This window comes from Mizuhopecten yessoensis, unplaced genomic scaffold, assembly GCF_002113885.1.
Source record: "Mizuhopecten yessoensis strain PY_sf001 unplaced genomic scaffold, ASM211388v2 scaffold716187, whole genome shotgun sequence".
NCBI lineage: Eukaryota > Metazoa > Mollusca > Bivalvia > Pectinida > Pectinidae > Mizuhopecten > Mizuhopecten yessoensis.
In genome coordinates, this window is record NW_018479991.1 from 115411 (window position 1) to 142190 (window position 26780).

The 26780-nt window shown below is 38.7% G+C and overlaps 1 protein-coding gene across 4 annotated transcripts in view; it reads right to left on the reverse strand.

Moving 5' to 3' along the window:
- Positions 1–11050: 11050 nt before the first annotated feature.
- The window catches only part of LOC110442002 (protein capicua homolog), a 41679-nt gene continuing 25949 nt past the window's right edge, over positions 11051–26780 (reverse strand). For 2 of the 4 annotated variants that reach the window (XM_021485379.1, XM_021485378.1), the window contains exons 12-21: positions 26638–26759; positions 25144–25371; positions 22094–22261; positions 21424–21746; positions 20746–20856; positions 16960–17105; positions 15034–15179; positions 13995–14180; positions 13097–13246; positions 11051–12866 (exon numbers count right to left, since the gene is read on the reverse strand). In XM_021485379.1, coding sequence (XP_021341054.1) covers positions 12592–12866; positions 13097–13246; positions 13995–14180; positions 15034–15179; positions 16960–17105; positions 20746–20856; positions 21424–21746; positions 22094–22261; positions 25144–25371; positions 26638–26759 — 1855 coding nt within the window. In that variant the 3' untranslated portion in view covers positions 11051–12591. Of the gene's footprint in view, positions 12867–13096; positions 13247–13994; positions 14181–15033; positions 15180–16959; positions 17106–20745; positions 20857–21423; positions 21747–22093; positions 22262–24978; positions 25005–25143; positions 25372–26637; positions 26760–26780 lie in introns of all 4 variants that reach the window. The other 2 variants (XM_021485380.1, XM_021485381.1) reach the window with 2 other exon arrangements.

Here is a 26780-nt window from a genome sequence, read left to right on the forward strand (position 1 = left end):
CGCAGCCTCGTTTTGGATTTTGTTATTTTTCACGTAGGTGTTGAAGTTCGCGATTGAATGAATAGGCTATGACTGAGGAAATCTAATGGGCCTAGGGTATTTTGAAATCCTGTTTTTCAAACAAACTTTAATAAAGATAATGTATAATGGTTAAAGTGTTTACTTTCTGCTGTCAAAACAGTCAGAGGAAAAACAATCGTTCAAAATTAAGATAGAGACGTGTCTGCTTCATAGTCAGACTCTAAAACAATCACGTTTATTTCCCTTTTGAAATGCAAACATATTTTCTTTATATCGTAATGCTTCCAATAATAAATCATCTAGGGAGTCAGGATGTTTTTGACCATGTTCAACGAGCACTTTGCAATGACGTAATATATCTCCACGAACCAATGAAATCGCCAGTTTTAATATTGTTGCTAAGTACGTCACACGGCGGGAATACAACCACGTGTATTTGTTTACATTTTGTACCTAGTTTTATTAGGCCTGTCAAACGCTGTTTGTAGGAATTACAATACAATAGGTGTCCACGCAGCATGATTGTTAAATTGAATACATACCATGAACACATTCCATACCATGAACACATTTCTTTTTTCCATATAACAGATCGGCGAGAGAAGATATATTAAAAAAAATTGTCGTAAATGACCTATACTTTTACTGAAGTATAAATCGAAGCTAATCTGATTATACAAACCATTTTAGACGGCACCACTGCTAGATTCCATCATTGTTTACCACAAAGAGATGTCGGGGGCTTGTCTGTTTGGGGGCTCGTCTGTTTGGGTGTTTGTCTGTTTGGGGCTCGTCTGTTTGGGGGCTCGTCTGTTTGGGGGCTCGTCTGTTTGGGTGTTTTTACGTCCACTTCACTACCGAGTACGGGAGGGACTGTCATATGTAAATTACTAAGAAGTGTTTCTATTGATGTCTGCATGGTGTGGGGCCGCCACACCAGACATCTAACGTTATCTGTCAAACTGTCTAAGTCCGGGGTCAGGGAGAGCTGGTTACAATCACCATCTAGTATTGGGATAACTGTCTCTCAGCACCCTAAAGCCAAACTGTTGAAATATTATAATGGTGGTGTGGAATATTCAATTAAATTAGCCCCGGTCAGGGGCGTAGCTAGCCCTCTATTCATGTTTATTCATAAATTTTGTGCCCACCGTGAAAACAACGGTGCAATCTGGAGCATTCTGTGCGTTCTGAGGTGCTTTATTTAGTACTGGAAAAAGGAGTTTTAGGATAATAAGCCCTTAATTTACTCGGCAGATTTTTTTCGCTAAAATAGAGCTAAAATAGCAAACAAATGCAAGCCCCGAATATGTTAATAATACTCAGATTGTCTAACAGAAGTCTAATTTCTGTCCTTTTTGCCAGTGACCTGTATAATACAGGTCGCTGGTCGTTTCCCAGCTCTTCCAGAAACCCAGCCCCATGATACATGCACTTTCTCTATGCCTTGCAAGCATATGTTTGGTTACAAAATTGGGATCTAAAACGTTTCAATGTTGGAACAAAGTCACATACCCAGTTAACTCTGGTAACATGATCGTGACAGGCTCTTCATGTTTATTTATTGCATGAAGAGTTTATTAAGTTTGGATCTAAATTGCTAAGCCATGATCTCAATCGCTTCTCTGGTACGATCCAGGAGCAGAAGTCAAAGGGTGGAGACCTTTCAACAGTTTCCACTTGATGACCTAATTTCTCCCACTGGGCCCCATCTTTTTGTCCCGAACGAGGCCACACACTCTGTTTAGGCAACAATGAGTCCCTTTGGCCCGAGAATGCTCCAGATCAAATTAAGTTAAATCTGTTTAAAAGGAGAATGATTTTCTTAAGCCTTGCCTCTCTGCCCTCAAACTAAATTTTGTTAAAACCCCATTTCCCCTAATAGGCACCATCCCCTTGAAGACATCAACCAATGTTTATCCTAATATTGAATCCCCTTAGCCCAATGATGCTCTTGAGCAAATTTTGACAAAATCCCTTCATTTGCACAGAGGGGAGATTTTAAAGACTTGCATACCTATATTACGCCATACTGAACCCCATTCTCCGCCCCTAGGAGGCCACACAAAGAGAAGGATTTGAAAGTTTATCTCTATTTGGGCTCTGTCCCATTTGCTCAACAATTATCCAGACCAAATTTAGTCAAAATCCATTCAGCCGTTTTGGACTGATAGCTCTTCAAAGGAAATGTTGATAGCCTGATGCCATATGACGCACCACAGCAAAAGCTCACGTGGTCTTCAGGACTGCTTAGCTAAGAAAACTACATAATCTGTATATCAGGGTAATTTGGCAATGGAATGAGAAACCATGTTGATGTTGTCTGGAGTGTCTTTCCAAATCAAGTGTGGAATTTTCAGCTTACAATTGAACTGTGGATAATGTGTTGGTACAAATCAGGTTTTCCTCCAGAAGTTCAGTTTCTAAATATAAATTCCAGACATTAAATCTTCTGAATAAGCATCTAGATTAATGATTTTATTTCAGTCATGTCCACTTCCTACAGTCGTGTCCACTTTCTACTGACATTTCCACTTCCTACTGACAAAGTAACTATATCCACTTCTAACTGACAAAGTAACGATGTCCACTAGTAACAATGTTAATTTCCTACTGACAAAGTGACAAAGTAACAATGTCCACTTCCTACTTACTGACATAGTAACAATGTCCACTTCCTTCTAACCAACTAACAATGTCCACTTCCTACTGACAAACTAACAATGTCTACTTCCTACTGACAAAGTAACAATGTCCATTTCCTACTGACAAAGTAACTATATCCACTTCCTACTGACAAAATAACAATGTCCATTTCCTACTGACAAAGTTACAATGTCCACTTCCTACTTACTGACAAAGTAATAATGTCTACTTCTTACTGACAAAGTAACAATGTCCACTAGTAACAATGTTCACTTCCTACTGACAAACTAACAATGTCCACTTCCTACTGACAAACTAACAATGTCCACTTCCTACTGACAAAGTAACAATGTCCACTTCCTGCTGACAAAGTAACAATGTCCATTTCCTACTGACAAAGTAACAATGTCCACTTCCTTCTGACAAAGTAACAATGTCCACTTCCTACTGACAAAGTAACAATGTCCACTTCTTACTGACAAAGTAACTATGTCCACTAGTAAAAATGTCCACTTCCTACTGACAAAGTAACAATGTCCACTTCCTACTTACTGACAAAGTAACAATGTCCACTTACTACTGACAAAGTAACAATGTCCACTTCCTACTGACAAAGTAATAATGTCTAATTCCTACTGACAAAGTAATAATGTCCACTAGTAACAATGTTCACTTCCTACTGACAAAGTAGCAATGTCCACTTCCTACTTACTGGCATAGTAACAATGTCCACTTTCTACTGACAAACTAACAATGTCCACTTCCTACTGACAAAGTAACAATGTCCACTTGTAACAATATCCACTTCCTACTGACAAAGTAACAATGTCCACTTCCTACTTACTGACAAAGTTACTATATCCACTTCCTACTGACAAAGTAACAATGTCCACTTTCTACTGACAAAGTAACAATGTCCACTTCCTACAGACAAAGTAACTGTCCATTAGTAAAAATGTCCACTTCCTACTGACAAAGTAACGATGTCCACTTCCTACTTACTGACAAAGTAACAATGTCCACTTCCTACTGACAAAGTAACTGTCCATTAGTAAAAATGTCCATTTCCTACTGACAAAGTAACGATGTCCACTTCCTACTGACAAAGTAACAATGTCCACTTCCTACAGACAAAGTAACAATGTCCACTTCCTACAGACAAAGTAACAATGTCCACTAGTAACAATGTCCACTTCCTACTGACAAAGTAACAATGTCCACTTCCTGCTGACAAAGTAACAATGTCCATTTCCTACTGACAAAGTAACAATGTCCACTTCCTTCTGACAAAGTAACAATGTCCACTTCCTACTGACAAAGTAACAATGTCCACTTCCTTCTGACAAAGTAACAAAGCTGCACCATCATAACAAAAACTCTCATGTAAGTTGTAACAACAGATAATATTTTATTCAAATATTTATCTCTGGAAAAGACTGTAACACTTTAACTAATGACATTGAACATTGTATTCAACAAACAAACAATTTTTAAGTTGACAATATTTCTAAAAGTGTAAACAAGACATACAAAACATGTACATATCTCCCTCTAAATGAGGACTTCACGTTTTTTTTATTAATAAAATCATGATAAAAAACAGGTTTGCAGTTTAATACCACAATATACTGTGCGGTCATCCAGTATGTAAATGACAAACTACTTACTAGTGATCATGATTTTTACTAATTAAGAGTTCTCAAGGTAAAGGGAGATAACATTTGTATTTTTCTGTGTAGACATACCATCAGAGAGTATAGCACATTTATATATCTACCTATATATATAGCCATGTAACAAGGAACAACAGACACAATATAGTCAACTATAGCAGGAAATGTATCACAGACGCATTCGGAAAACCACTTGTATCATTTATACACAATATCGGCACTATTTACAAGTATTTACAAAACATCTGTACATTGCTAACAAGGTAAAACACCTAACAATTCAATCTATGAATGTTTAACTCCGATTTGTTAGAGTTATACATCTGATAAAAGTAAAAGTTTTAAGTATTCCTGTACATGAGTTCTCCCAGCTGACCATTACTGAACACACACAAAGTAGTAATAAATGCTCATTCACGATTATACCTTGCACAATCCTTACAAAATACAAACAAACTGATACTGAAAAGCCCTACTTATTTTCCATTACCTCATTAGAACTTCATTCTCTGTTTATGTGGTCCCACTTAGCCAAATTTACTGATGGAAAAAAAGTGTTTAAAGAGTGCTATATAAACCTAGGTTAGCCACTTTTAATGAATTTACTTGATATATGATGCATATTTATATATGTTTCTATTGATCATCCAAATCATGTACAAAGCCTGCTAGTTATCAACTTCAGGTCTAATGTTGTAAAAAACAAACAAGTCAACAAATGGTAGTGAGGTGTGTATCGTGGAACAGTATTCAATGTACAAGTTTTTATGTGTCGTGGAACAGTATCCAAAGTACGAGTTTTTATGTATCGGGGAACAGTATCCAAAGTACGAGTTTTTATGTATCGGGGAACAGTATCCAAAGTACGAGTTTTTATGTATCGTGGAACAGTATCCAATGTACAAGTTTTTATGTATCGTGGAACAGTATCCATGTACAAGTTTTTATGTATCGTGGAACAGTATCCATATACAAGTTTTTATGTATCGTGGAACAGTATCCAAAGTACGAGTTTTTATGTATCGGGGAACAGTATCCAAAGTACGAGTTTTTATGTATCGTGGATCAGTATCCAATGTACAAGTTTTTATGTCCCACGGAACAGTATCCAATGTACAAGTTGTTATGTATCGTGGAACAGTATCCATGTACAAGTTTTTATGTATCGTGGAAAAGTATCCAAAGTACGAGTTTTTATGTATCGTGGATCAGTATCCAATGTACAAGTTTTTATGTCCCACGGAACAGTATCCAATGTACAAGTTTTTATGTTTCGTGGAACAGTATCCAATGTACGAGTTTTTATGTATCGTGGAACAGTATCCAAAGTGCTAGTTTTTATGTATGGTGGAACAGTATCCAATGTACGAGTTTTTATGTACCACGGAACAGTATCCAATGTACGAGTTTTTATGTATGGTGGAACAGTATCCAATGTACGAGTTTTTATTTATCGTGGAACAGTATCCAATGTACAAGTTTTTACGTATCACGGAACAGTATCCAAAGTACGAGTTTTTATTTATCGTGGAACAGTATCCAATGTACAAGTTTTTACGTATCACGGAACAGTATCCAAAGTACGAGTTTTTATTTATCGTGGAACAGTATCCAATGTACAAGTTTTAGTATCCAAAGTACAAGTTTTTATGTATCCCGGAACAGTATCCAAAGTACGAGTTTTTATGTACCGCGGAACAGTATCCAAAGTACAAGTTTTTATGTACCACGGAACAGTATCCAATGTACGAGTTTTTATGTACCGCGGAACAGTATCCAAAGTACAAGTTTTTATGTACCACGGAATAGTATCCAATGTACAAGTTTTTATGTACCACGGAACAGTATCCATGTACAAGTTTTTATGTATCGTGGAACAGTATCCAATGTACAAGTTTTTATGTATCGTGGAACAGTATCCAATGTATAAGTTTTTATGTATCGTGGAACAGTATCCAATGTACATGTTTTTAAGTGTCGTGGAACAGTATCCAATGTACAAGTTTTTACGTATCACGGAACAGTATCCAAAGTACGAGTTTTTATGCATCGTGGAACAGTATCCAAAGTACGAGTTTTTATGTATCGTGGAACAGTATCCAATGTACATGTTTTTAAGTGTCGTGGAACAGTATCCAATGTACAAGTTTTTATGTATCACGGAACAGTATCCAAAGTACGAGTTTTTATGTATCGTGGAACAGTTTCCAATGTACAAGTTTTTATGTATCGTGGAACAGTATCCAAAGTACAAGTTTTTATGTACCGTGGAACAGTATCCAATGTACAAGTTTTTATGTATCGTGGAACAGTATCCAATGTATAAGTTTTTATGTATCGTGGAACAGTATCCATGTACAAGTTTTTATGTACCACGGAACAGTATCCAAAGTACGAGTTTTTATGTATCGTGGAACAGTATCAAAAGTACGAGTTTTTATGTATCGCGGAACAGTATCCAAAGTACAAGTTTTTATGTATCGTGGAACAGTATCCAAAGTACGAGTTTTTATGTGTCGTGGAACAGTATCCAATGTACGAGTTTTTATGTATCGTGGAACAGTATCCAAAGTACATGTTTTTATGTACCACGGAACAGAATCCAATGTACGAGTTTTTATGTATCGTGGAACAGTATCCAAAGTACGAGTTTTTATTTATCGTGGAACAGTATCCAATGTACAAGTTTTTATGTATCGTGGAACAGTATCCAAAGTACGAGGTTTTATGTACCACGGAACAGTATCCATGAACAAGTTTTTATGTATCGTGGAACAGTATCCAAAGTACAGGTTTTTATGTACCACGGAACAGTATCCAAAGTACGAGTTTTTATGTATCGCGGAACAGTATCCATGTACAAGTTTTTATGTATCGTGGAACAGTATCCAAAGTACAAGTTTTTATGTATCGCGGAACAGTATCCAAAGTACGAGTTTTTATGTATCGTGGAACAGTATCCAAAGTACGAGTTTTTATGTGTCGTGGAACAGTATCCAAAGTACGAGTTTTTATGTATCGCGAAACAGTATCCATGTACAAGTTTTTATGTATCGCGGAACAGTATCCATGTACAAGTTTTTATGAGAAATTATACACTAAAAAAGTTTGTAACATTCCTATAAATTTCTGAAATAAAAAAAACATGCTAGTGCAAGTTCGTTAAAAAAAGTTGCTTTGCACACCTGTGGTATCGTTATGATAATGAGATGAAACTTGTTTTCTTGGCTCTCCCCAAATGTTATGAGCCGGAGAAAACGCCTGTATCTCCACTCTTAGTATTATGATAAAAATAGAGAGTTAAGGTCAGTGTCTGTGTGTCAATGTCTGTGGTACTGGAGGTACATACCTAGGATAGAACGCCCTTACAGTATACTTACAAGGATAGGACAGTCATTAGCACTACTGTATAATATACATCACTCTCTGTCCAAGACAACCAACTCTTGGGCAAAATAAATGTCAAATTAAACAATCTATACAGTGTTATTATCTTAGGGAAATAAATGTCAAATTAAACAATCTATACAGTGTTATTATCTTAAGTAATAGCTATTCACAGCTACAAAATGTACAACATATTTGTACTAGTCAGCATGTATCAGTATTTAAAACAGAATCCTTTTTTCTCAAATAGCTGTTTAGATCAACTAGTAGTTTAAAAAAGACTTCACCCACAAAAAATCTAATCAAAAAGTTTTAAAGACTAAAATCTCATCTCAAATTTTTAAATCAAATGAATTATTTTTCTTTTTCAATTTGTTGGATTTCATTATGATGAGACCAAAAACAGTAGTGAGACTACAATATCAGAGATATAAACTGACTCATCATCCAGTCAGTTTGAGATACAGGACAGACATCAGATTTGTTTTACAAGAAAAATATTATATATAATATTATATATATTAACAGTTTCAATTTCAAAACACAAAAAATATTCACTGCCGTCATCAAGTATTGACCCTATTCGACCAATAACAGTAATATTGGTAGGTTGTGAGGACTCGGATAATAAACTATTATTTACAATATATATTAAATCAAAACAAGGACAAAATGGAATGATTCGACAATACCTCTCTCCCCTAAACAGACACAGCCTGTCAGATCTAATGTGTTTTATAAGTTTACAAATACTAGCCGTCAGTCAGGATCATAGGGAGTTTTCAGTCACATGTGAGCCCACCATAAAACAATGTGTCAGCAGGGATGTTAAGGAAGGTCAAAAGTTGTGGAACAAATTAAGGCTCAAGGGGCTGACACAGGGTCAAGGGGTCAACATGGGTCGTCCTTAAGGTTAACACCTCTATCCCCATTTAATTTTGAATTCCCCCCCCCCCCCTGTTGTATGTAACTGCTACTGTAACTAACAGTGGCTCCATCTAAACTTAAGACTTGTCTTGGTCAAAGATGGAGATTTACACAATGTTGGAGGAGAGGTATCACAATTGGATACTAAATCATCAGTTTACATGGAGCAGCTGTGTACACTGTTACTGCTAACTAATATAGTATCAATGTTCATACAACATTCTTTATTAAACTACTGTGGACATTTTTTTTTTGCATTTCTGCATACCCTTACATTTCATTACACATTAGAAAAAATTTACTTCAGAAATGCAATACTGTTTTATGTTCTACTCATTAATTTTCTACATATATACTCTGTTTTTTCGACAAACATGATTTTTCACAAGGTTGAGAATTTACTAAAGTGACAAATTGATTATCTGATAACTCTTGTAAAAAACGCGTCTGGTAAATAGTCACAAAACAATTTGAAATATTAAGTTAAAATATAACTTTTAAAGCACAATCCTACTTTCACTAATCTCTGAATTCCATTTTGACACAAAAAATGATAATGGGACATTTATTTTCAGATTGTACACATGAAGTGACAATAAAAGTATAATGCTGCATATAGTTAACACATCAACTCAATGTTCACAACAACAAATCTGATCATTTCAGTCTTATATTTACAGATTTACTGTCAAACATGATGCCATTTATAATCCATCACATATAAGTTCTACATAGACCACTACATACTCTACACATACATGTATATATGATAGGCAACATCATTGTCCAGTAAACTGAAAGGGAACGATAGAATTGCTGTGGATACCACAAAGAAATGGATAGTAAACGTCGAGTTGTTCCAAACCTGGGTAGGACAAGGTTTACATGTCAGTTTTCAACTTGTTTTTAAAACGTTCAAATTTATACCAGCAGACTGGTTTGTCTATTTCAGATGTAATATTTTCAGACATAATGCCTGAAAAACCTGCCAATATTAATATCTAGGCTTTGAAAGTCTTTGGTCAAGATCCGGCAGCATTAAACCATAGGTATGTCCCTCTTCAATAAATAAACGACCCATTCCAGTGTAACCGGCCAAAGTGTTCAACAATGGAAGCGAATCACATGTACTGATTATATATAATTAATTTGAAATTTTTCAAGACATCTGAATAGAAATGTAACTAAAGGATGACTGCTATTTTGGTGTTATAATACATCTTAAACAACATCATTGTTCTCTGACCAACTGACCGGCAGCAATAAAATCACACAAATTGTTAAAAATATCTTTTTTTAAATGCTATTCCTAATTACAGAGATGTAAATATAAGAGTATGGACACCAAACTACATCCTGACAGTAAAATAGGTGAAAAAAATGTCCCGTTAGTTGAATGAAATTAAATGTAATTGCTTGAAAAACTAAGGATTGGAACAACCTGGCCATACCAGCAAAACCTGTCTCTACAAACTGCCCACGTGTAGAACAGACAATGAAGCAAGGGCTACTGATCAAGGTAATACAGCAGTTATAATCAGATCAGACGAAGCAAATCAATCAGTTTTATAGACATTATAAAATAGTTGTTTATGTCAATAAAGTAAAATAGCACAAAACTTATAACTCGTAGCATATACAAACCTACAAATATTGTTCATACTTTTTTTTTTAATGAAGAGCTTAATTAGGATAAATCAAATACATTTCCTGTTGTTGAGAATTCTGAGTCTGTGCTAGAAGGCTGTGGGTATGTAAAGGATACTAAGAAATATGTGGATAAGTTTTTAACAGGTTTTCTATACATATTTAGCAATCTTCGTTGCCCTTTTAAAACACCACAAAATCAAATAATCTTATTCCGTCAAAAGCCAGGCGATGGAAACCGAACAACAGGAAATGGATTCAATGTAACCTGTCTGTGTAATAAAGCTATTACTGTTTATCTGCCATGAGCCAGAAGGACCAGCCTCCTGTTGTTCAGAACTCATGAATATTTACACAACTTATTGACTGATGAATATTCATGTTATACACACATTTATGAACCATAATGAATAGGCCTAGATAACCATTGATAATGAATAATTGAATTACTACACAATCATGAATAATTATGTCAAACATGAAAAACAATATATGTATACATTCATGATTAATTCATACAAAGAATATATGTGTCCAACATGAAAATGAATGGCTACACACCAGGCTATGTCACTGATTGCCACACAGGTATTGATATCACATGATATATGTCACTGATTGCCACACGGGTATTGATATTCCGTCTTTTCGTATTGCAGAGTTATCGTTCTTGTGAGCAGGTATCGATTGTTATGTCATTGGTTTGTGTGAGAAAATTACGTCGTTTTCTCAAAAATTTATGACGTTACTCTCACAAACAAATGACGTAACAATCAATACCTGCTCAAAAGAGAAGATAACTCTGCAATACGAAAAGACGAAATAGGAGAACTGACCGTCTGTCAGTACATGCTGAGATGTGTAAAACTAACTGCTCACTATATACATTAAAATACGATGACTTTTCTCAATATTTATAACATGATAGCACTATCCATCAATATCCACGTCGCCACTAACTCCCTAATGGATGATCAATCTTCGACCAGAATTTTCACTCAATATTTTCCGATACTAAATATTGCATTATCTTTAGATTCAATTTTTTGACATTAACATTTTAAAACTGTTTAATTCTCACAAAGTTATCTGTGACGTATTGATTGTGATGTCAAATAAAACAATTACTATCTCGACTGGTATTCATCTTATATTCTGGAGTGTGAAGAAAATGTAATACTGATCTTCTTGCACATTACTATTTAAGTCATACAATATTGACATGGTATCTAAGTGATAATAACTAACTGGTGATGATAACAAGTAAATGCAAATAGCAGTCTAATTTTAACCTTCCTATCAAGGAACAGGACAAAAATATTTCAAAACTAACCTATGAACTCTAACAGGTAATGGTTCAAAACTAATCTATGGACTATAACAGGTATTGGTTCAAAACTAACCTATGGACTGTAACAGGTAGCATTTCAAAACTAACCTATGGTCTATAACGGGTATTGGTTCATGATGCTTGTATTCAGTGATGTTAACCGATACAACATTTTGAAATCAAAAATTATCATTTTGAAGAAAAATAAATGATTCAAAACAAGAGAAACATAATTGGATTATCTAAAATTATGCCTATCAATGATACTGATATCATTATGCCTATCAATGATACTGATATCATTATGCCTGATATCATTATGCCTATCAATGATACTGATATCATTATGCCTATCAATAATACTGACATTCCTCTAATTCTTATCATAAACTTCACTTACACATCCACAACTTGGAAGTTAATCATTTCGCGATAAGTGAAATTTTCATCTATAAAAACAAATCTGCCATTTATGGCACATCTTTTTCTCTCAATCAGCAAAGTAAGGCTACCTATCTAATCTGATAGCAAGACCCTTCTTCTGACCTCCCCACTCTTGTCAATCGATAAAGGAGAATCCCCCCCCAAGCTTCTGACCTCCCCACTCTTGTCAATCGACAAAGGAGAATCCTCCCCCAAGCTTCTGTCCTCCCCACTCTTGTCAATCGATAAAGGAGACTCCTCCCCCAAGCCTCTGACCTCCCCTCTCTTGTCAATCGATAAAGGAGAATCCTCCCCCACGCTTCTGACTTCCCCACTCTTGTCAATCGTTAAAGGAGAATCCTCCCCCAAGCTTCTGACCTCCCCACTCTTGTCAATCGATAAAGGAGAATCCTCCCCCAAACTTCTGACAGTCACATTCTTCACACTTGTCGTTTTGATATATAAATCACTTGTCGTCCTATGTGAGCCCAGAGGGGAACGTGTCCTCCCCTATGTGTGATCGTTTTGATATATAAATCACTTGTCGTCCTCTGTGAGCCCCGAGGGGAACGTGTCCTCCCCTGGGTGCGATTCCATCCCTCCTGTACTGCTGTCCGAGTCACCGGGGGGTGGATATGTACCTATGGGAGTGGATGGCATACTTCCAGAAGAAGCATCTCCTGACGCAGCTTTCTCCACCGCTGCTGATTGTGCCATCATTTTCTGTCGCACCTCGCGGATCTTCAGCTGTAGACAGACCTTTGACGGGAAAATAGAGGCGTGTTCTGCCTGGTAATTGGCAGTGGCTTGGGCTGAAAAGATAATACATGAAGATCAAAGACTAGAATGAAAAGCGTAGATCTGTATTACATGACTTGTAATCAAGTCATATTTTGAGTCGAGTCGATTCTTATTCAATTATCTTACATATACTTACACATTTCTACCGTAACCTGTTATAGCAAGGTCAAGGCATGTGCGACTAAGTGAAGCCACTGATTGTTTGTAAGTAACATCTACAGAGAGAAGTCTTGTTTCTCACCTGATGGGAACAGTCCATGTTCCTGAAACAACTGCATGACAAGTTGCCGACGCTGGTCAAGGATCCTTCGGAGTGATGAGAATTGTCCGGGTGAGCTAGGAGTTCTGGGGGTCATGGGAGAACTAAGCCCACTCTCTAGGAAATCTTCTGCTGAAACACATGTATCTGTCAAGTATCAAGTTTTATCTGACAGTCCTGCTGAAACACATGTATCTGTCAAGTATCAAGATTTATCCGACAGTCCTGGCACTTCCATTCCTCATAATTACAACATGAAACTTTTGCATTAAATTTTCAGGTACTTTCTTTTGCAGTTTCAAACTATTTCGCTGAAAAATATATTTATGTTAACGAGTTTAAAACATATTAAATGTAGTAATATTGACAGATCTTATACAGTTCCCAGGATCTTATACAGTTCCCAGGATCTTATACAGTTCCCAGGATCTAATACAGTTCCCAGGAACAGTGAAACTTCTCGCAGATATTCAAATAGGACTTAAAGTAGATATAAAATATGACATTAAGTGTACCTATGGGAAATAGGATTTGGACTATAAGTCTGCACAGAAATCTAATACTAACAGGTTGAGGACATAGTGTAGCAGCCTGTAGGAGATTATTTCTCAGAATAATTTTTCTAAAGATATTATTGTATGAAAAAGAAACTTTTGTAAAAAGACAACTAACAGATACATGAAAGGAATCTATTTGGGAAATCAAACAAGTATTTCAAAAGAAATTTAGTATAATTCCACCTTTCCACCTAAATTCTCTGTAGTCAGGTGAATTTGTTATCAACTTGTCTCATATTTAAAAACATGGCATTTTACTTCCACACCTGGACGGTTGAAACTGAGATATACCTGTGACCTCTGACTATGTATCTGTGACCTACCTGGCTTGGAGGACACAGCAGCATCAGCCAAGGTTTCTAAACTGAAGTTGCTACCAAAGAACATATTGTCATCAAATCGGGCACTCCGAGGCGTCTGTGGGGTCCCCGTCTCCGACTCACTGGAAAATTTCTTGTAGCTAGGGGATACAGGGTCAAAAGTCTCATTGGGTGTGGACTCTCCCGTAGCTTAAAATAGAGACATTTATTGACCAATAATTCTATCTTCATGAAATATTTTACCTTGATCAGTTATAAGTACAATTTGACACACATCTCTATCGTACAAGTATCCTAGGCCAGTTGGGAGATTCATTTTTCATAGTATAATCTGATGATATCATTCAACTGCATCTAATTAAATTGACGAATATCCTCACATTTGAAAATTACAACTCAAATGCCTCCGGTGTAAATATTAAATAGGGTTGACATCACAAGGTGGTTCAAGTGGGGCCTAAGATGCTTATCAGGATAGTCTTTGTAATAGATCATGAATATGGGATAACTATTACACTACAAGGATGGAATCACAACAATGTAATACAATGTATATACAAGTATGGATGTAGCATTATATCTAAATCGGTCTTATTGTAATAAACAGAATGTGTGTACTACATGCTTATTAAGAGAGAACAGGTATATGTAAATGAAGTGTTGGAGTGATTTTAAATTAGACCTAGGTGTATATATGATATGCTAATTAGACCTAGGTGTTTATATGATATGCTAATTAGACCTAGGGGTATATATGATATGCTAATTAGACCAAGGTGTATATATGATATGCTAAATAGACCTAGGTGTATATATGATATGCTAATTAGACCTAGGTGTATATACGATATGCTAATTAGGAGAGTACAATATTGTAGATAGATGAGACAGGATCAATTGAACAAAGAGGATTGGTCTGTACCTAGTGTGAACAAAGAGGATTGGTCTGTACCTAGTGTAAACAAAGAGGATTGATCTGTACCTAGTGTGAACAAAGAGGATTGGTCTGTACCTAGTGTGAACAAAGAGGATTGGTCTGTACCTAGTGAGGAAACTTTACGTCGCCTCTTGTAACAGCTGATGATGCCTCGTGGACTCTGTGGGACAGGCGAGTCCATATTGGTATTCTCCGGCACAAACTGTGGTAGGGCCTCAAACCTCTTGTCAAAGTTCACTTCCTGTAGCACTCTACAGCACAAGGAATACATTATATATCTGCCCTTAGTGATCACAAATACACACACACGTTCAGCTAACATTTCTGATGTAGATCTAGTACAATTTTTGCAAGAAACAACTTACCCAAGTTTATTTTTTTTCTTCACATGTACTTTTAATCAATGATATAAATTCTGTTTACCAGACCCCCTTTTTGCTACCAAAATCCTAACTGTCCCATACTGCGTTTTACCAACACTGCAAAGCATCAGCATATCCTGAGTATCAGTAAACTGTACCTAGTTGAGTTTTACTGACACTGCAAAAGCAAGAACATATCCTAAGTAAACTGTACCTAGTTGAGTTTTACTGACACTGCAAAGCAAGAACATATCCTAAGTAAACTGTACCTAGTTGAGTTTTACTGACACTGCAAAGCAAGAACATATCCTAAGTAAACTGTACCTAGTTGAGTTTTACTGACACTGCAAAGCAAGAACATATCCTAAGTAAACTGTACCTAGTTGAGTTTTACTGACACTGCAAAGCAAGAACATATCCTAAGTAAACTGTACCTAGTTGAGTTTTACTGACACTGCAAAGCAAGAACATATCCTAAGTAAACTGTACCTAGTTGAGTTTTACTGACACTGCAAAGCAAGAACATATCCTAAGTAAACTGTACCTAGTTGAGTTTTACTGACACTGCAAAGCAAGAACATATCCTAAGTAAACTGTACCTAGTTGAGTTTTACTGACACTGCAAAGCAAGAACATATCCTAAGTAAACTGTACCTAGTTGAGTTTTACTGACACTGCAAAGCAAGAACATATCCTAAGTAAACTGTACCTAGTTGAGTTTTACTGACACTGCAAAGCAAGAACATATCCTAAGTAAACTGTACCTAGTTGAGTTTTACTGACACTGCAAAGCAAGAACATATCCTAAGTAAACTGTACCTAGTTGAGTTTTACTGACACTGCAAAGCAAGAACATATCCTAAGTAAACTGTACCTAGTTGAGTTTTACTAGCAGATTAAAACAGATAACAGTAGGCTTCACAGTTCAAAAACATCATTTTTACTCTGTTGTAACTTACTAGACTGCCCATTGTAACTGGTATATCCTTTCTACTCTGTTGTAAGTTACATGACTGACCATTGTACCTGGTAATCTTTTTTACTCTGTTGTTGCTTACTTGACCCCACATTGTAACTGGTATATCATTATTTCCCTGTTGCAACCTACTTGACTGACCATTGTAACTGGTACATCATTATTTCCCTGTTGTAACATACTTGACTGACCATTCTAACTGGTATATCATTATTTCCCTGTTGCAACCTACTTGACTGACCATTGTAACTGGTACATCATTATTTCCCTGTTGCAACCTACTTGACTGACCATTATAACTGGTATATCATTTCTACTCTGTTGTAAGTTACTTGGCTGACCATTGTAACTGGGATATCATTTTTACTCTGTGGTAACTTACTTGACTGACCCTTGTAACAGGTATATCCTTTTTACCCTGTTGTAACTTACTAGACTGCCCATTGTAACTGGTATGTCATTTTTACCCTGTTGTAACTTCCTTGACTGACCATTGTAACTGGCATATCATTTCTACTCTGTTGTAAGTTACTTGACTGACCATTGTAACTGGTATATCATTTTTACTCTGTTGTTACTTACTTGACCCCACATTGTAACTGGTATATCATTTCTACTCTGTTGTAAGTTACTTGACTGACCAATCAAAAGCTATGTTACATAGCACATTGACACAAGAATGAAGTCACTTACTTTTCCATTCCATCCTGCATCTTATTTTTGAAGGAGACCCCACGCCGAGGGCTGTTAGTTCCGGGGCCAGGAGAGGCAAAAGACCCATCTCCCCCCGTAAGTGGGGACTGTGGCACCGGAAGTGGGGGCGGCTTGTGTTTTTGCTTCTATAACCAATAAAGATACAGAGAGAAAATGAATAACTGCTCCCTGTAAACCTGAACTCTGTGTAATCCTGATCAATGAACTCACTTTTCAGGCACTTATATCTGTGACAAATTTATAATTCTGTTTAAATCTATCAGATTACTTTCAAACAGCTATATGCCGTTTCCAATTAGATTTCAAATTATAATGCACTATAACATTTTATTTCATGATATGTCAGATAAAAATCACTTCTTTCCTTCTCTCATCCCAACCTTTCCCTCGTACATCTACATCGTTCCTTCTCTCATCCCAACCTTTCCCTCATACACCTACATCGTTTCTTTTCCCCTCATACATCTACATCGCTCCTTCTCTCATCCCAACCAACCCTTCCTAGTCCAAACCATTCCCTAACATGTTCACCATTCCCTAACATGTCCACCATTACCTTCACTTGTTCCAATCATTCCCTCCTGAGTCCCAATCATTCCCTCCCTAGTCCCAATCATTCCCTCCTGAGTCCCAATCATTCCCTCCCTAGTCCCATTTCTTCAACTTTCTCACTCTAGCTTATGATCTTATTTCACCTAGACGTAGAACACCACATACCAGTACAAAAGGGCCACACATACCGGTACAAAAGGACTACATACCGGTACATGAGGACCACATACTGGTACACGAGGACCACATACTGGTACACGAGGACCACAAACAGGTACACGAGGACCACATACCGGTACATGAGGACCACATACCGGCACAGGAGGACTACAAACAGGTACACGAGGACCACACACTGGTACACGAGGACCACATACCGGTACACGAGGACCACATACCGGTACACGAGGACCACATACCGGTACACGAGGACCACATACCGGTACACGAGGACCACATACCGGTACACGAGGACCACATACCGGTACACGAGGACCACATACCGGTACACGAGGACCACATACTGGTACACGAGGACCACATACCGGTACACGAGGACCACATACAGGTACACGAGGACCACATACCGGTACACGAGGACCACATACCGGTACACGAGGACCACATACCGGTACACGAGGACCACATACCGGTACACGAGGACCACATACCGGTACACGAGGACCACATACCGGTACACGAGGACCACATACCGGTACACGAGGACCACATACCGGTACACGAGGACCACATACCGGTACACGAGGACCACATACCGGTACACGAGGACCACATACCGGTACACGAGGACCACATACCGGTACACGAGGACCACATACCGGTACACGAGGACCACATACCGGTACACGAGGACCACATACCGGTACACGAGGACCACAAACCGGTACACGAGGACCACAAACAGGTACACGAGGACTACATATCGGTACACGAGGACCACATACCGGTACATGAGGACCACATACCGGCACAGGAGGACTACAAACAGGTACACGAGGACCACACACTGGTACACTAGGACCACATACCGGTACACGAGGACCACATACCGGTACACGAGGACCACATACCGGTACACGAGGACCACATACCGGTACACGAGGACCACATACCGGTACACGAGGACCACATACCGGTACACGAGGACTACAAACCGGTACACGAGGACCACACACTGGCACAGGAGGACTACATATCAGTACACAAGGACCACATACCAGTACAAAAGGACTACATACCGGTACACGAGAACCACATATCGGTACACGAGGACTACATACTGGTACAAGAGGACCACATACCGGTTAACAAGGACTACATACCGGTACACGAGAACCACATATCGGTACGCGAGAACCACATACCGGTACACAAGGACTACATACCGGTACACGAGAACCACATAACGGTACACGAGAACCACATACCGGTACACAAGGACTACATACCGGTACACGAGAACCACATATCCGTACACGAGGACTACATACTGGTACAAGAGGACCGCATACCGGTTAACAAGGACTACATACCGGTACACGAGAAGCACATATCGGTACACGAGAACCACATACCGGTACACAAGGACTACATACCGGTACACGAGAACCACATAACGGTACACGAGAACCACATACCGGTACACAAGGACTACATACCGGTACACGAGAACCACATATCGGTACGCGAGAACCACATACCGGTACACAAGGACTACATACCGGTACACGAGAACCACATATCCGTACACGAGGACTACATACTGGTACAAGAGGACCACATCCCGGTTAACAAGGACTACATACCGGTACACGAGAAGCACATATCGGTACACGAGAACCACATACCGGTACACGAGAACCACATACCGGTACACAAGGACTACATACCGGTACACGAGAACCACATATCCGTACACGAGGACTACATACTGGTACAAGAGGACCGCATACCGGTTAACAAGGACTACATACCGGTACACGAGAACCACATATCCGTACACGAGGACTACATACTGGTACAAGAGGACCGCATACCGGTTAACAAGGACTACATACCGGTACACGAGGACCACATACCGGTACACAAGGACCACATACCGGTACACGAGGACCACAAACAGGTACACGAGGATTACATATCGGTACACGAGGACCACATACCGGTACATGAGGACCACATACCGGCACAGGAGGACTACATACCGGTACACGAGGACCACATACCGGTACACGAGGACTACAAACCGGTACACGAGGACTACAAACCGGAACACGAGGACCACACACTGGCACAGGAGGACTACATATCAGTACACAAGGACCACATACCGGTACATGAGGACCACATACCGGCACAGGAGGACTACAAACAGGTACACGAGGACCACACACTGGTACACTAGGACCACATACCGGTACACGAGGACCACATACCGGTACAAGAGGACCACATACCGGTTAACAAGGACTACATACCGGTACACGAGACCCACATACCGGTACACGGGGACTACAAACCGGGACACGAGGACCACATACCGGCACAGGGGTACACAGACACAAACAGGTACACGAGGACCACGCACTGGTACACTAGGACCACATACCCGTACACGAGGAACACATACAGGTACACGAGGACCACACACCGGTACACGAGGACCACACACCGGTACACGAGGACCACACACCGGTACACGAGGACCACATGCCGGTACACGAGGACCACATATCGGTACACGGGGACTACATACCGGTACACAAGAACCACATACCGGTACACGAGAACAACATACCGTTACACGAGGACTACAAACCGGTACACGAGAACCACATGCCGGTACACGAGGACTACATATCGGCACACGAGAATCACATACCGGTACACGAGGACCACAAACAGGTACACGAGGGCCACACACTGGTACACTAGGACCACATACCGGTACACGAGTACCACATACTGGTACACGAGGACCACAAACAGGTACACGAGGATTACATATCGGTACACGAGGACCACATACTGGTACACAAGGACCACATACTGGTACACGAGGACTACTGGTACACGAGGACCACATACCGGTACACGGGGACTACAAACCGGTACACGAGGACCACATACCGGTACACGGGGACTACAAACCGGTACCCGAGAACCACATACTGGTACACGAGGACTACATACCGGTACACGAGGACTGTTGACCGCACTGTCTGCTGCCGGTGTTTGGGGTGCAGGCATGGAATCATCAGTACTGGCTTGCTCAATGGATGAAGGGGATTTGTCCGTGGTCAGCTGTGTGGATAAAAACAACGGTTTACTAAACTGTTACAAACTAACATGAGCACTAAACACAACATTTATCTGTAGTTACAGGATAAAAAATGTGATGTCTTGTCACTAGATTAAAGCATGATCACACAAGTGAAATAAGACATTTTGATAAATACTTCACTCATCCAGGGTAGCAACTTGTGTCAGCCGTCTAATTCCATATCTAAACAGTTTAATCCTATAGATATTGTATATATCAGGGCAGCCCTTAGTGTCATTATCAGTTGATTGGGTCAAATTCAGTGTTATATTTGTTAAATTTTGTATATGGAGTAATACAAAAGTAAAGGCAGATGGGGAGATACCTTTGGGGAGTATCCCCATTCTTTAAAAAAATCTCTGTATTTATAGTAGTTGTTTTGTGGCCCCCACTGCCAGAATTTGTCAATTGTTCTACACATAACAGCAGACATCTTTAATTTGCAGTATCTATCGACAAAATTGCTATATTTCCGTTTGAAAAATTGAAGTGTCCAGACATTTCATTGTAGTTTAATAAGTGAACATAAAAATCTAAAACTCAGTCACCTTCAGTGTTTCTTTCTTTTCTCTTTGTCTGTCGCCTGAAAGTTCTCGCTGTTTCTGTGACTTTTGACCTTTGGACCCATCTTCAGTCTCTTGTTCCTCCAGCTCCTCCTCCTCCTCCTCCTCCTCCTCCTGCCCCTTGTCCTCTGACCCTGGGCTACTTGGGCTAGTGGACCTTCTGATTGGCTCATAAGACAGAACCAACGGGGAGGGCTTCTTTGGTCTATGTTCGTTGTTCATTGCCTGAGGGGGGCTGCTGTGGTGATTACGGTACATACCCCCTACTGGATGGGGGCTCTGAACAGGAGAGGTCAATGGTCTTTGACCTAGTTTTGATAAAAGAAAATTATACCACAAGATATTTTAGTTTTCTGTGCCTGAAAATAGTTGGGTATTGACATTTGTTTGTCATGTTAATTATAACTGTTAGATAATTTAGTAGGATGCAAGGAAACAGCTGACTTTGTCCAATATCATTTTGACTGGTAAGTATTTCTATGCTTTGTTAGCCTTGACCCGGTTTCCTGCCACAATGCTGCAGTGACCTATATCCTCCTTTACCATGGGGATATTAGCAGACCAGATCTTGACCTACTAGTTTAACCTTCCATTGCTGAGGTGAATTTGCTGACGGTGTTAACACAGTAAGAGTAGCTATGGCGGACTTTCTAACCTTGCAGTGCTGCAGTGACCTGGAGACTCTCCGTAGCCACAGGGATATTAGCAATGGTGGCTTTGACCCGGTATGACTTGGACTGTAGGCTGGCCCCAGTGATGTAGCCAATGTCGACTCCCGAGGTGATGGGGGAACTAGAAGCTGGAGCCTGTTGCTTGTACATTCCTGTAAAAGGGAGATGTGGCAGGATTAAATTTTATCAAAATTTATTGGTAATGTTGTGTAATGTTATGTCCAGTACAGAGATCAGTAGTGTGACGTCAGTATATATCTATTATCTGACAGCTGGCTATTGGGATTGGCGTGCGTACCTTTGTATGACTAGGTAAACGAGAGAGTGACGACAACGACGACTGACAGACTACATGAATAGGACCATTGGGATATATATAGTGCTGTGCCGGAAGATGATAACACCTTGAATGTGAGCAATACATGTCTAAACAGTGTAGAGATATATACCGGATTCAGATAGAACAGTCTAAATGTCTAAACAGTGTAGAGATATATACTGGATTCAGATAGAACAGTCTAACGGTCTAAACAGTGTAGAGATATATACTGGATTAAGATAGAACAGTCTAACTGTCTTAACAGTGTAGAGATATGTACTGGATTAGGATAGAACAGTCTAAATGTCTAAACAGTGTAGAGATATATACTGGATTAAGATAGAACAGTCTAACTGTCTAAACAGTGTAGAGATATGTACTGGATTAAGATAGAACAGTCTAACTGTCTAAACAGTGTAGAGATATAAACTGGATTAGGATAGAACAGTCTAGATGTCTAAACAGTGTAGAGATATATACTGGATTAGGATAGAACAGTCTAAATGTCTAAACAGTGTAGAGATATATACTGGATTAGGATAGAACAGTCTAAATGTCTAAACAGTGTAGAGATATATACTGGATTAGGATAGAACAGTCTAAATGTCTAAACAGTGTAGAGATATATACTGGATTAGGATAGAACAGTCTAAATGTCTAAACAGTGTAGAGATATATACTGGATTAGGATAGAACAGTCTAAATGTCTAAACAGTGTAGAGATATATACTGGATTAGGATAGAACAGTCTAAATGTCTAAACAGTGTAGAGATATATACTGGATTAGGATAGAACAGTCTAAATGTCTAAACAGTGTAGAGATATATACTGGATTAGGATAGAACAGTCTAAATGTCTAAACAGTGTAGAGATATATACTGGATTAGGATAGAACAGTCTAAATGTCTAAACAGTGTAGAGATATATACTGGATTAGGATAGAACAGTCTAAATGTCTAAACAGTGTAGAGATATATACTGGATTAGGATAGAACAGTCTAACTGTCTAAACAGTGTAGAGATATATACTGGATTAAGATAGAACAGTCTAAATGTCTAAACAGTGTAGAGATATGTACTGGATTAGGATAGAACAGTCTAACTGTCTAAACAGTGTAGAGATTATACTGGATTAGGATAGAACAGTCTAACTGTCTAAACAGTGTAGAGATATATACTGGATTAGGATAGAACAGTCTAAATGTCTAAACAGTGTAGAGATATGTACTGGATTAAAATAGAACAGTCTTGCTTCAATTGAATGTTTTCACATTTTACATCTAAATACACACATCAATGTCAGGATGGAATTTTTTCTATCACTGAGAAATTCTACTGAAAGAAAAAATAACCTTCACAAAGAAGATTTTCACTCTAGTCACCTTTTCTGCCCAAATATACACTTTTATGCTTCAAAGTCAGTTTAAAAATGCCCAATCAAGATATCCATTCAAATGAGTTTTCCACTAAGTAACAGTTTAAGTATACGTACCTTGCCCTGTGCCCTGTGCCCTGGTATACTGTACCACTTAGTAACAGTTTAAGTATACGTACCTTGCCCTGTGCCCTGGTATGCTGTACCACTTAGTAACAGTTTAAGTATACGTACCCATACTTGCTAAATGACCCGCATTCTGCGGGTCACACCCGCAAAATGAACCTATCACCCGCGACGATCTTATGACCAGCGGGTCATACATATCTCCCGCACTCCGTAAATATGACCTGCAATCACCCGCATCTGCGTCTTTTATTAGGATCTCCGTACTTCCGGAAATGTTCCGTTCGTGTCTCTCGGAAGTTTAGCTTTCAGTTATAGGTAAAGTCCGTATACTAAGTGATTTGGTTTCACAATGGCGTCCCTGTTTCGGAACCAGCCTGGCAAATTCAAAAGGTGAGTACTGTTCACTGTTACTACAATGGATATAATCCCGATCGTAGTGCTTGTCATTTCACTTTCACAAATGGCTTCTAACCCGAGAAAACGTTCGTAATTTTAACGTTCATCGTCAAAAAAGAGAAAAAGTATGCCTGTAATTACAATGCTTCGTGGGAATCAGATTATGACTGGCTTCAGAAGAATAATATTGGACCCGATCATGCCTATTGTAAACTGTGTACCAATCATTTTTCGGTAGCTTCGGGTGCTACGTACGATATCAAAAGGCATGCAGTTAAAGAACCCTTTGAGAATGATCTTAGGTTTGGTGTGGTGTGTAGGCTAATGAAGGCATGTTTGGTACTTTCAGTGAGTAATGCTGACTCTGAGAGAACATTTTCCATGTTGAAGAAGATCCAGACAGAAGGGAGATCTGAATTAGGAAATGATACAATATGTGCTTTGTTATGTGCAAAACTAAATCAACATGGTTCATGCTTTCAGTATGCACCTAGGAAAAGAAAAACATGTACATTGATTAAGAATATGTAATAAAACAATGAAGGTGTGATAAAATGTTTTGTTAATTTCAAAGAAGTCATTGATCTTGTCAGAAGACAAAACATAATACGCCGTAAAGCTGAGACCCCGCGAAGTTATTAAATTTTACCTTGTCCTGTGCCCTGGTATGCTGTACCACTTAGTAACAGTTTAAGTATACGTACCTTGTCCTGTGCCCTGGTATGCTGTACCACTTAGTAACAGTTTCAGTATACGTACCTTGCCCTGTGCCCTGGTATCCTGTACCACTTAGTAACAGTTTTAGTATACAAACCTTGTCCTGTGCCCTGATATGCTGTAGTGGCTTGTAGCTGTGGAGGACTCTGTGCCTTAGTGTTGGTCATCACAGTTTTGGGAGCAAGGGGTGCCTGTGAGGCATAGGTCACTTGCCCCTGGGGGGCAGGGGAGGCTTGTATCTGGGGTGCCCCTGGGCTAGGGGCAGGTGAACGTGTCGGATTGTGCTGCTGTTGTATCATCACCTGCTGTACTGCTCCCTGGGGGTCTGTACATAAATATACACTTCATAAGTACATCTGTACATAAATATACACTTCATAAGTACATCTGTAAACAAATATACACTTTGTAAGTACATCTGTACATAAATATACACTTTGTAAGTACATCTGTACATAAATATACACTTCGTAAATACATCTGTACATAAATATACATCTCGTAAGTACATCTGTAAACAAATATACACTTCGTAAGTACATCTGTACACAAATATACACTTCGTAAGTAGATCAGTACATCTGTACACAAATATATACTTCGTAAGTACATCCGTACACAAATATACACTTTGTAAGTAGATCAGTACATCTGTACACAAATATACACCTCTTAAGTACATCTGTACACAAATATACACTTCGTAAGTAGATCAGTACATCTGTTCACAAATATATACTTCGTAAGTAGATCTGTACACAAATATACACCTTGTAAGTAGATCAGTACATCTGTACACAAATATACACCTCGTAAGTAGATCTGTACACAAATATACACTTCGTAAGTACATCTGTAAACAAATATACACTTCATAAGTAGATCTGTACACAAATATACACTTCGTAAGTACATCTGTACACAAATATACACCTTGTAAGTACTACTTCTGTACACAAATATACACCTCATAAGTAGATCTGTACACAAATGTACACTTCGTAAGTAGATCTGTACATAAGTATACACCTCGTAAGTAGGTGTTCCAACTCTGTAATGTGATATACTTGTCACTGCTTTCTTTTTGTGGTTGTCTATTTATAAAACTTGTTGATACAAACTTTTGCTGTAAACCAAAACCTTCAACAGAAGTTTTGCAGATTATACTACTGAAGATGTTTTAATCTGAAATTTCTGTTTAAAGTACAGCACACTTGAGTTTCTCTTTAAGCAAAAACAAGTGTGAATGTTAAGAACATGCCTACGTGTATATTCACACCAGTACCGGAGGAGCCGCACACCAGTACCGGAGGAGCTACGGTTTTAAGTTGTATTGCTAGTATAATGTATAAATACTGACATACTCTACATACTGACAAAGATAAGCATTAAATCATCAGTGATCACATCACAAGCTGCTAGTTCTTATTTTCTCTTTAGCGATTGTTTACTACAGATCCAAATCAATCAGTCTAAGCATACTTAAAACTTCAGGGTTATAAATCATCACTTTAAACAAAGATTTCAGAAATAAAGACTATTTCCTCATGCGCATATTGTCAGAAATATATAGCATTTATATGTAGCATACTTTGTTGTACGTAGTTGATAAATGAAGGGGAGTTAACTCCTTGAACCCCGTCAATTTTAGGGAGTGGGGACGCTGCCATGGCAACTGTGTTGATAGAATTAGGCTGCACATACATCCTAGTGCTGTAAACACAAACCAAAATA